The following is a 12,848-nucleotide window of genomic DNA, read 5'->3' on the forward strand; positions in this document are numbered from 1 at the left end:
TTAGATTTGTTGTTTGTCTTGGCAAGGAAGAGAGCAACCTTGTTCTTGAAAAATCTACATTTAGTTCCCCATCTATAAACAATTTTCATCAGTTCTTCCATCTGCAGTATAAGTCTTTGTTTGGCAAACAATTGCAGTGTTTCTTGTTATACATGTCAAATTGTTTCTGTTCTGCATGAGCTATGATGACTTAAAAGACGAAAGTTTCATGTGGTGGAAGGAGTTTGTTCCCTCTGAATCCAGTAGTGCCTTTATTGCCCTGGTTGGCTCATTATTTCTTTGCATTTCTCATAGTCTGTGGCTGCAGAAAACAGGAACAATTAGGTGAAGCAAAACTCCTTGCCATTAGTGACATACCAGTACACGAGCCAATACACAGTCTAGCTAACGTCCTTTCACCTTCTGGAACAGTTTAAAGCAGGATGCAAAATATTCTTCCAAAAATATACAAAGTAATTTCCATCCATTTTCCTATAAAGCTATGCCAAAACCCTGGGAAAGCCTTTTGACTCCAGCCTACATGCTCAAAAGAAAACTTAGGAGACTGGCAAAAACCCACAATATAATTAGGACAATGCTGGGACTCAGATTAACATTATGAAAAGCAAACACCTTTCATACCACTCCCAGTTCTCACATATCCGTGCTGAAGTGACATTAAAATTCAGATGCAAGGAAGCAGAGTAGCTCTTCCCAAAACAACACTAGATTGGCCCAGGTGGCCACAACCTGCACGATTTTTCATAGACTGACTTTCCAAACTGCCTCATAGCTGCCTCTTGGTCTCAGAGATGTTGAATATCTTTCTCAGCTTTTTCCAATGCAGACCAGATGTTCTATTGTGATAATTCTCTCATGGGCCTTTTCCATTTTGACTCTCCATCAGCTAGGGATCCAAAGAGACGTTACTTGAAAAACAGGAACCATAAAAGAGCCAGGAACTTATAAATTAAAACATAAACATTAATTTGTTTTCCAAAATACAGATGTCTTTTGTCAGTTCAAGCCTTGATCTCTCCACCAGTTAAAGGCAGCAGTTGTTCTGTGGAAGCATGCACTGGAAATTAGCCAACGGGCATTAACTTTTGGTTCTGATAGAACTGAGGAAAATTTGAAACAGAAACACAGAATTAAAAGTTGTGATAGTAATTACTGTCTGATAACACTTTAAAATGCCCATGACGTTAATACCAGAAAAAGTGTCTTACCATAAGGAACTGTAAATTACTGAAGCTTTTGGACAAGACTCGGAAGAGTCTGGAGTTGTCTTTGATGATGGCAGAGGCCTTTCCTTCTCCTTACCTCATTGATCTGTTAAGGTTCAAGGACAGGGATCCATCCCTGGGGAAGTGGATCCTATGCTGGTGACCGATGCAATGTGGCACCACCACAGCTCCAGAGGAAGGGACTGGGCTGGAAGAGGAAGGGACACAAAGCAGACACAGCTTTAAAAGAACACTTTCATACATTACAAACACAAGTGCTCAAGGTTCAACTGCATATATTTTGTAATTACATAACACATCAAGCCTTGTTTTCAAAAGGCCACTGAAAATTCATCTTTTTTAATGCTAAATCACTTGATATATCAGTATTATTACTATATATTTTAACATTTTTATATCAATAAAAATTTAATATGAGAATATTTAAAATAGCAGAAAGGCTAGAGGCAACAAAAGAAAACACCTTGAAAATGTGCATAAGAAGGATTAAAAGTTACTTTCTTTTTTTAATATGACCTACTTGTGCACTAATTTTTTATCTTTAAAAAGTAGCAATTCACAAGTCACACCTCTTCATTCCCTTTCAAATCAATTTTATACACCTACACAATTCTTCTGACAGTGGATTACTGCAGGTGTACACTTAAATTTGGAGTTTCCAGTCCTGCTGTATTTTCTTGATAAAATCTATTAGTACAAGAGATTCATATTACTCTGCAACTTTCAGCAATTAACTCCTCTCTTTATGATGCACTGCAACTGAACATTTTATCCTACATATTAGTTGTACAATGGATTACTCTTCATGATGTGATCAGTCTCCTCTTCATATAGGCATATACAAACAACTATAATTTTTAATACAATCCACTATAAAAAGTATCACTCAATGTTTGCCCTTGTCTTATACTCCTCCAGAGACTTCTGCTTTTACCAACACTGGCTTTTTCTAGAGCTTTCTGCTCAGAATAAGGCAATTGTTTGTCCTTTATACCAAAGCTTGTCCTGTCTCTGTACTACAAGGAACTCACTTGGTGGAGCAGGGATTCTGAGCAATCATTATTCCCTCACTGGAATAAATCCTTGCTTTCCAACACCATTTTATTACAAGCTTTACATATTCATTTTCTTTTCCCAGGCTACAGCTTCTCCTCTAGATTTCACACCATACTAATATCTGTCTGTACTCCTATAGTTGAATTGTTTGTGCTTCATTATTTAAGTGCAGGGAATTCTAAGTAGCTGTTCCCACTTCATATGCTCTTCCCTTGAGGGGTGAACTACCCTCTGCTGTTCCCTGTCTCTCAAGGAAGAAACAACTTCCATGAAAAGGAGACGCAAAACTCCTTTCATGGCTACACACTAAAAAAGATTTTGATTTTGACTGCACATGCTGGTCCCAGAAGAATTTGCTCTGAGGTAAAATTTTAGTCCTCCATATCGCAGAAGTTCTAATATTCTCTTCCCTAAGGAGCAGACTGAGGTAAAAGCTGGGAATACGCATTTTTCTCAAAGGTTTCGCCCTAGCTCACACAATTCCTCAAAGATGTCCTTCACCAAAAATGTAGAATTCTATTCCAAAAGAGGCTTTGGATTGCTATGAGAAACAAAAAGAGTCAGTCAGGAACTCCTCAGCATCCACAGACATTTCTGTAAATTTTTAATAATATGTTGGTAATATGCATTCATAATTTTATCTGTTAATTTATTAGGAACGCTGACTAACAGTGACTAAGTACTGACTTTTTTTGATCTATATATGTTAAAAGTCAGTAACAGTGACTTTTTTTGATCTATATATGTTAAAAAAGAGTTGTCTGTATAAAATTCCCAGACTATTGAAGGACGAAAATCTAAGTATTTCGATTCAATATGAAGTAAACAGTTATTTTAAACTTGAAGTCTAACATGGCAGATGTGCATTCACTTCTACAGATAATTTTAAGTAATAAAATTCAGACTATTATTTCCTGGCTTTGTCATGTCCAGATCACAAACTTTTGTCTCTTTTTTGATCTCCATGCTTAGTCAGACATCCATTTGTAGGAATAGCAACCTCTGTTCTCCTCCCAACAAAGGGCTGGTACAGCACCCTATTCACACACCTTAATCCTTTTTACTCTCCTCATCCCTTCCAAGTAAGCCACTCCAACCAACATTCCCTGGGTACATTGCCTTCACAGAAGAAGTGGTTGCATTTTCAGCTGGAGGTGTTTCAGCAGGGAGGCACTTCTCCCAACCCTTCCCTAGATGTCGCTACAATTTCTGGCTACTTCATTACAGCCCTATTTACTAAATGGAAAACTATCATATAGGTTCCTGTTTTCTTCATATAGAAGAAACAGAAAACTGTATCTTCAGAGTGACAAAAAGATGTTTAATGTCATACTGAAACTTGAAAACAGCTTTTAACACAGGCTTGTTTTCACACTCTTTTTACTTCCCTAACACTCTGCCTACCAAGTATGTTGGCTCATTGAGTCTGGAGCTGCTTGACCTTTTCCATTACTTTGTGCTGGAACAAACTATCTCCTCAAGGATATTTCCAAGGTTTCCAGAGTCAGCTTTCATTCATACTTTGCTATTTTCTTCTCTCTCCACAAGTTTTTTCAAAGAATGCCTTTCTGCCTTTATATGATTTTGCTACCCAAAGACTCATTTATGCTACACAAATAATATAGGACACAATTCTGTGAGTTCAAGGCAGGATTCAGGCTTGTTAGTGTTTTAGCTGAATCATACTGAGTTCTGGGGACAATATCCTTGTTTCCATCCCTATTTTTCACCTCTCTGTAATTCATGTTTTGTTCCTGTGGAAATAGCCTTCAAAAAGCATACGCTGATTTCTACTTGTGAGTGAAGTTTCCATATTGTCCAGAAATATGAAGACTCTCCAGTTTATTGCAAAGACCACCAAAATATCTTCAGATTTCCTAAGTATTTCGACTCTGTTGTGCTGAAGTAGTCATTGACTGGTTGTCCACAAGATGGGGCTTCTACAACAGAGATCTTTGTATCCAAATTTAAGATTCGGATGTAAAAGCTATGAATGGCATCACAGTTGACAAGAACATATTTTCAAATTTTGGCACAGGAATGGTCCTCACAAAAGGAACTGCACTCCTCATTTCTTGTGTAAAAACGATAATCCCTCAGGAAATCAAAACAGCAGCAAGTGATTTTATCTTGCCCCTAACCCTTGCACTGTACTGGTGTACAGCTTATAAGTCAGAGGCAATATGCACATTACAATCAGCCCGTGGCTGGCACTGATTCTGTGTGGTCACCTACACCTACACGAGGTTTTGTGGAATTGTACACAGACCAAAACACCAAATGAAGTGCATGTGGCTTTGAGATGTTTTCTAAGTCAATATATAGCCTAACAGTTGAATTTCTAAACCAGTGTGCAAGTCCTCTGTTAAGATGATAACACTTCCAAATGAAAGTTAAAGAAAGTAGCTCCACAGAGTGTGTAATTTCTATAAACTTCCTATAAACTGAAAGAGGGAACAGTTTGCTGTTAACTAACTGTAGGCATGCCCTTCAAAATAAATTAAAAGAAAAATATTCTTAGACACAAAAATTTTGAAACATTAAAAAAATAGTAATAGACTTACATTACCTTCAGCTGTCTTGTTTCACTGTGTGGGAAGTGTTTGTTTAAACAGTATGTTTAAAAAAAGGCCTCTTTCCTCTTTTGTCATGTAAGTAAACAATCAAGATTTTAATGTCTTATAGGAATCTCCCAACCAAAACCAGGACAGACTAAGAGATTGCACAATTACCTTCTTGTATTCCTTGTCATAGTATTAGAGACATCAGGCAGACTTAATTTATGATCATTCCTGTTTTCTGCATGATGTAGTTGTTTTCTAGAATTTTTTGCAGGAAAGACAGTATTCCATCAAACCACAGAAGTGTTTGGGCATGCAAAAGCAAACACTGGTACAAATTTCCAGCCTGTCCCTCCCAGAGGAGGCTGTACCCACACAGATTAATGAAAAAATAAAACTGAATGTTAAGAAGAAGAAACATTTCTGGCCAGAAGGTAAAGCTGATTTCCCAGAGGCAGTCATTCACAGTCACCTAATACTTTTAGTACAAAATCTTCAATGGTTCCTTCTCACATTCCTTCTGTTCAGTCTCCAGTAACTTGTCTGCTGCAATTCAGCTGCCTAAGCTGTCACAGACCAGACTTTCAACAGGAAGTACAAAACAGCACCCTTCAGAATAATCATCTGGAGAAGCATAAAATAAGAAAATCTGAGTAGGCAGGAATTACACAGAGAAGGATAGGGAGTGACAGGCTCTCCAAACTGCAGTCAATGATGTATTATGAAAAAGGAAGGACACTAAGTTTGATAAACGGCCTTTTTGCACACACTAAATAATACTCTCTTTACTCAATGCTGAGGTTTTAACTGGAATACTCTGCCCAGCTTGGGATGCCACACTTACTGGAAAAGTGGACCAAAGAAAGAGTCTGCAGGACTCTTGAAACATATGGGAGATTTACAAATCATGATCCATAAGGAAAGACTGAAACAAAGCACCATAACAGTCTTCAGGGATTTAAAATTTCTGTAATAATACCAACAGGACACATAATGAAGAGTTTGACTTGTAGCAAGCTTACATATGAGGAGAAAATGTGAAACTGGAAGGGATTAGAACACAGTACCTGTAGCCATCATTCAGTATCCAAACAGTTTCAACGGTTTTCTGTCAAGGAATGATGAAGATGTAGATGATCTTGGGCTGGACAGAGTTGTCTGCCAGAGGGTCACACTCCATAGGTTCTCATGAATCCTTCCATGCCTCATTTGATCACTCTGTTATTGCAGAAGATCTATAGCAGCTACTTACAGATAGAAAACAGATTTTAGGCTACAGGAAAAATGGTGAAAATCAGAGAAACAGGAAGACTTAGGAGAAGGTGAACAAGAGGTGTTTTAAGTTGTGCAGCAGAATATATATTCAACTTGGACAAGGGATAAATTCTCCAATTCTGCTTCAAAGAGATACAAGAATTTTGGGTACTACCTTACTGTTGCAGCAACCTGAAGGCCTTGTGAGGAATAAACATTCTCAAAGACAAATGTCAAATTCGGATGAAACGGTATCATGTTCAACTTCATACCTCTCAGCAGTTGAGGTAATTCTGGCTTTTAGACCTGCTACTTCAAATATCTATCTTTTACCACACCTTGGGCAGAATATCCCTGAAGCTGCAGTGGCAGTACCTGATGACTAACAAACTGGCCACTGGTGAACTCTGGCTAGAGCTTGCTCCTTGCAGGTTCAGGAAGTACTTACACACAGCAAAAAGTGAAGACAGACCAACACTTCAAATAAAATTTAAAAATAAATTAAAATTTAAAAGATTAGTTAAGCCACAGATTTCTGTGTATTGACTATCCACTACTTGCTGAATGCCAGTCCCAAAGCCTGTCAGGAGGACATGTCAGCAAGTCACACACCGGCTCAAACACAACAGTTATCCTGCAGAGCTTGTGATTTCTTAGTATTCTGCTATTGGAAATGTCACCATCCATTCCATTTTCCCGATTTTTTACCTAATTTTTTCTTACTGGCATTTTCTAAGGGCATAAGAAAGAGTGAGAATCAAAACAACACAGCAATAAAGCATCTGTTGTAAATCACCTGAGAGAAACAAAACACTGTAAACCAGCCAGGAACCTTTTGGGGTTATCTCCACATAATCTACTGCAACTAAAACCATTCCTGAAACATGTGACCTAATCAGCCTTTCAAAGCCTTCAGTAAATGAGATTCCCAGATAATCATTTTCAGTGCCAAACTACTTTTGCAGTTTGAAATAATTTCCTAATGTCTACCTTAAATTTCCTACTCCAGTTCCATCACCTCTTGCCCTAGACTCACTGAACATAAAGAAATACTTTTTCCTTCTCTCTGCAGAGAAACATTTTACATTTTGGAAGATCATTACTGTTTTTCCCAATACTTTCATTTTCTTTAAACTAAACAACCCCAATTCTTTCAGCCTTTCCTCTTAGATCATGTTTTATAGGTCTCTGATCATTCTTGAAGTTGAGACTGTGGTAACACACGGTACACAGAGAAAAAGGAAAATGAACTCCTACACAGAATTCACCAGGAAGCTGAGTGACACAGGATTTGTTTGAAGAGGTTACTTTTTTATGATAACTGTTTGCTTTGTTGTTTGGGTTTTTTTAGTGCCAAAATACATGTCCTTTTTCTTCTTTGTGACATACAGTGTAGGTGCCCCAGTGCACACAATAGCTAGGCATTATACTCCTTGCTGAAAAAAAACATGCTGGATCTGGGCAAAAGAGTTACTATGGAAGGCAAGTTATTTTTGCCAATAATGGAAAACTTATCCTTACCAATATAGTATCTTCAGGATAAATTAATTTAAGTGGTACTTGTGATACCAGGATAATTTAAGCAGAAGTTTAAGTAATTTTCAGAAACATGAGCAAAATCCTGCATCACAACATGCATTTCAGGGAAATATATTAGTTCCATAATTGCTTTCTAGAGCTGCAATCATTCTCCCGCAGAAAACAATATACAGTTGTAATATATACTGAGAAATGGCTCTATGGTTCAGCTAAAATGAACAAAACTAAAAACAATCATGTGTATTTTAGAAGATGCTATGTTCTTTATAATAAGATAAATTAATTCCATCATTCCCATAACCTGATTCACATATATAATAAAAGAATGTGATTTAATTCCATTCTTCAGAGGTATACAAGGTCTTTTTTTTTCCAGAAAAAGGTTTTAAAATAGTACTGTGTCCCACTAACATTACCTGAGCAAACAGAGCTATCTCTGAACCTCTGGGTACTATGGCATGGAGAGATCACTCAGAAGTTAACTGGGCTTCTGTATATGAATTGGGAAAACAATCTTATCCAGAAGAAAGATAAGACATAATAAGAGACTATAAGTGCCAGGAAAATAAGCTTGATGGAAAAGAAGTGAAAAAACTTTTCCATGCTGAAGACAGAAAAGGTCTTTCAAAAACTTTTACTGAGCATGACACATTAAATATATCCAAAATGTTGTCCAACAATAACATGACCATGGATCATGTAAAATGATGTCATTAAATGGTCTTTTATCTATAAATTAGGCAATTTATGATGTCAGTTTTGCAGAGAAACTATTGGGGTTTTACGTTCTCAGTGGATTTTAGATTTTTAACTCGAAAGGGATTTCTTAGTAAGATAGTTCCTCATCTCTGGCTAGCTCATACAAGCCTTAGGAATACAGCGTTATATAACTTGTCTCTCCTCATATCAAAAACCTACAAAATAAAACAAACTTTGCCTGCATACTTTAAAAACATTTTTCTTGAATTTCCATTTTGTTTTGAAAAATAGATTTCACTTAGAAGACGCTGGCTGCCAAAAAGTGGTTACAACTGACCTATGCGTGACATGGTCATATCGAGATGTGCCAGAACATGAACTCTGTACCCTGGCAAATTTCAGACTATCCCCATTTCTATTCTGACAACAGATTACAGCCAACTGTTTAAATGTTTACAGGTGAGAAAAAGTTTCATTGACTTAGGTTGCCAGGTTGATATTAGTTTGACACAAATTTTTGTATTTGCCTTCATCTTTTCTACGTGTAGTATCTATGCAGCCCTTCACCACTACATGAATCTTTCCTTCTTTATAGGATCATATTATGGCTCTAGAAACCCCAGTCTGATAACTACTTGTTCCCCAAACTAAGGAGAGGAAGTAAAAACCAGAGAGAACTGAAGCAATCAGTTAAACTGTCCCATGGTTCCGCCAGAACAAGGAAACTGTGCTCATAAATCACATCCTCTGATAAAAAACAACCATAAAGACTACTTGTGAGCTTCCAAATCTGTATGGAACAAGGACCTCCTGCAGCGTGGACAGCTCATAAACCAGGATCTGTTTTGGTTTGGCCTATACTCTGTTTGGTCCACAGTCACCTCTACTGTTCTGCACATGCAAGGATCTGTATCTGTTTCCACAAAAGCAGATCCTTCTAAACAGCCTCTGTGCTTACCAATATTATCTACAAAGAGCAGGTACAGTGAAGTCTGCCAGGTCTGTTCAATCTCCTTCAACTCAGGAATGGTGAAAACATCTCATGTGTTCTCTGGACAAAAGACTCCCATCAACAGCTTATTGAGCAATAAGGACAACTGAACTCTACCTTGACAAGCTCTTCAGCTGCTTTCTTGTCCCCAGCCTGCAAAAGAGGGTATCAAAAGGAGTAGGCTCACAGCCACACCATAGCATACGCAGGGATATTTAAAAACAACATTTTTGAATGCAAGAATGTTTCCATTTTCCATTTTCTGGATAGCTGTACAACTTTTGAGCTGGTGATGCAAAGCCATTATTAACAACCTACCTGACATAACAGGAGTGAACGGCCTAGAAAACCAGTGGCTTCAACCATCCCTGCTTCCAAGAATCCAGGCATGACTGGTAGTAGCTCTTTCTCATTCAGAGCTCTCACAGGTGCAGTCTGTTGTATTGCAAAGACAAATGTGAACTGCTGCTTCCTCCTTGGTCTCTGTGAATCCGCCATGAAAAGAAGATCTCTTCTGGCATTTAACAAGTCTGCATTTTTTAAACGTGCCCAGATTTCGAGTGAACAGCCTGTACCTACCAATGGGAAAGTTTTAACTGGGTTTAGCAGTTATTCCTTTTGGAGATCTGCCTCAAGGTAAATAAATGCAACGTCTATACCATGGGACCCAGAGCATATCCCATCTATGTCCTGACTGTGTATTTGGATGAGACCAGGGACCTATGTTTGCACTCTGGTTTCCAAAGAAAGGAAATCTCGGCATGTCAGCCAGCAGGGAGGCACCATATGCTCCCACAGGACCTCCTCAGATCAGGACTCCAAGCCACAGTGGGGCACATGCCTGTGGTCTACACTGAGCTACACCAATGACACAGGCCAAAGCCTCACAGAGAGAACAAAATATGAAATGTCATCTGAAATAAAGAAGTCTTTCTAGTGGCCCATAATCTCATTCCCAATGTTGCCACTGCACAACTGAAAATACCAACTGAAAATACAACTGAAAATAGCACTGGATTTTCACCACCAGGTTCTCACAGCAAACACTTCTGACATTGCCTTAACCTTGAAACCAGGACTGGGTGAGGCTGAATCCTCTCCAACAACTGCTTGCCCAATTCTGTTAAACCAAGCCAGCAGACTCATAGGATAAACACGCAAATGAGCAAGTAATGTAAAACAGTCATTATTTACAGCAACGCGCCATTGCAAAGCCTCTTTATCTTGAGCAACACTCACAATTCCTGCACCATTTTCAGTTTCAGTTTCCTAGAAAAGCCTGAAACTGTGTTGGAACACCATAAATGGCAGCAATGACAGATTTTGCACTGTGGTTGTTTAGCTAATCCGTTGATAAGCAGCAAAACAAAACTCCCTAAGCAGCAAGAAAATGAAATCTCCAAGAAAGAACTTATATGGGTAATCAGCAAAAAGTCTGTTCCCAGACTGACGTCCACCAGCAAAGATTGTGGAGCCAAACTCATCACTGTGAGTAGATACTCTGACCCAGACAGGAGGTCTGGTGCAAAGCAGGGCTGACCTGTATCAGCAGAGAACTTGCTGATAAGAAGCAGCCACACGGTACAGCTTTACAGACAGAACCTTCCAGCTGGTCTGTACCAAATTTGCTTCACTTTAAAAAATACTTCAGTTTAAAAAACGGATTTTAAAATATTTCCCATGGCATGGATCTGGAAGCCAAAGAAGGATTTTGAAGAACCATCACAGATGATAAAGCTGGAAAGAACATTTATAGGATCATCCTGTAAGGCAGTGCCATTCCCCTCTGTGTGGGTCAGGGCTGGCACACCAACAGTGACATAGGGGCATTCGCTTTCCTGAAACGTGCATTTATCTGTACTTACCTATATTTATATGCAAGTGTGAATACATTTTTTCAGAAAGAAAAGGAGCTAAATACATGGTTTATATTAGTATCTGCTAATCACGTAAAAAGCCTCTAGAAACGTAAAAGCGAGACAAGTGACAGCCGCTGGTTTTGCTCCACACTGGGGCTCAGTGCCCTGTCCCTACACTGGCCTGTGCCCACTGGGGTCACGCCAGCGATCAGCACAGGGATTCCCTGCCCGAGAACCCACTCGCGGGGGAACCCTTGGGAAGGTCCCTCGGCCTCGCACAGCCCACCCCCAGCCGGGGCGGGCCGGGTGGTGCGGGAGGTCCCCGCGGCCGCCACGGAGGAGCCGCCCCGCTCCGCCTTGTCCTGTGTTTTCCCGTCCTGTCCCGTCCCGCCGGGCCCGAGCGGCCGCTGGCTCCGCCATGGCCGGAACACAAACAAACACCGCGCTCGGGGGCGGGGCGAAGCGGCTCCCACCATTTTGGGGCCGGGGGAGCCCAGCGGGCGGCCGGGTTCCCTCACTTCCCTCCCGCCTCGTCCCGCCGGGGGCGGGCAGGGCTGTCCCCGCCGGGGGCCGGGCGGGGGGCGCGGAGCGGAGCGGAGCGGGGGCCCCGCGGCTGCTCCCGGGGCCCGGCGGGGAGGGGTGAGAGGAGGAGCCAGGGCGGCCCGTGCGACAAAGCCCAGTGCGCAGGGAGCTGGTGACCGGGAAGCAGAACCGCGCCGAGCTGTCGCGGGGCGGGCGGACCCTCTGGAGCCCGCTGCCCCACGGGGGGTGGGAGGCCCGTCCTGCCGCCCCCCCGGCTCGGGGGTCGGGGCGGCTGCGGAGCGGAGCGGGAGGCGGCCGAGCGGTGCTGCTAAGCCGCTTAGGGCCGGGGCTGGCATGAGCCTCCCCGGCGGGGCGGCTGCGGGCTGTGCGCTGCGGCGGGGAGGCTGAGGGCGCGGATCCGCCGCCGCCGGCGCGGGGGGAGGCGGAGGGGGGGCCGCGCTCCCCGGGGGAAGATGGGGAACTGCCTCAAGTCCCCCACCTCGGATGACATCTCGCTGCTCCACGAGTCCCAGTCGGACCGAGCCAGCTACGGGGACGGGGCTGAGCCGGATCAGGAGCCGCCGCCGCCATATCAGGTAGGGCAGGGGTGCCGGGGCACGGCGGGGGGCGCGGGGCCGCTCTCCCCCGGCGGGGGCCGGACCGCGGCGCGGCGGGGCCGTCGTCTCCCCGCCGCCTCCCCTCCAGCGCTGGGCGGCCCGAACCTCTCCCTTTCCGCCCGCACGTAGCGCGGGGGAAGGCGCTTTGTCTCGGCCGCTCCGGCCGCTCCGGGCGGGCGGGAGGCGCAGGGCAGGGGCCGCCCGGCCGGGGCCGCGTCCTTTGTTGCCGCCGGCGGTGACATCACCGTCTGGCGCGGGGGACGCCCGGGGACGGGACCGCGGGCCCTGCCCGGGCTTTGTCCGGGCCCGCTCGCTCCGCTCCCGTATTTTTAGCTGCATCTGATCCCCAGTAACTCACTCCCCCAGCGCCGGGGATCTTGTTTCCCTCCGTCCTGTGGAGCACGGGAGGGGAAGTGTTTCCCATTGTTCGGGTTTTTTTTTTGTCTCAGAGAGAATCTGTTAATTTACATCTTAGTGACGAATCAGGGAGAAAGAAGAGAAAGGCCGGGTATCTGCTTTGCTGA

General features: G+C 42.6%; 1 protein-coding gene and 1 long non-coding RNA gene across 11 annotated transcripts in view; one reads left to right on the forward strand and one right to left on the reverse strand.

Annotated features, from left to right (window-relative positions):
* Positions 1–11,795, reverse strand: part of LOC120323123 — a 31,153-nt gene extending 19,358 nt beyond the window's left edge. For 6 of the 10 annotated variants that reach the window (XR_005563300.1, XR_005563295.1, XR_005563303.1 and 3 more), the window contains exons 1-2: positions 5,911–11,795; positions 59–1,413 (exon numbers count right to left, since the gene is read on the reverse strand). This is a non-coding gene — a long non-coding RNA (uncharacterized LOC120323123). The remainder of the gene's footprint in view (positions 1–58; positions 1,414–5,910) is intronic. The other 4 variants (XR_005563301.1, XR_005563297.1, XR_005563302.1 and 1 more) reach the window with 4 other exon arrangements.
* RNF11 (ring finger protein 11) overlaps positions 11,741–12,848 on the forward strand; it is a 31,361-nt gene continuing 30,253 nt past the window's right edge. Inside the window, exon 1 of the mRNA XM_027739430.2 lies at positions 11,741–12,303. Within this exon, the coding sequence (XP_027595231.1) occupies positions 12,181–12,303 (123 nt within the window). The 5' untranslated portion in view covers positions 11,741–12,180. The remainder of the gene's footprint in view (positions 12,304–12,848) is intronic.

The sequence above is a fragment of the Pipra filicauda genome, unplaced genomic scaffold (genome assembly GCF_003945595.2).
Source record: "Pipra filicauda isolate LSUMZ 115617 unplaced genomic scaffold, ASM394559v2 scaffold19_size4547281_pilon, whole genome shotgun sequence".
In the NCBI taxonomy this organism is placed as follows: domain Eukaryota; kingdom Metazoa; phylum Chordata; class Aves; order Passeriformes; family Pipridae; genus Pipra; species Pipra filicauda.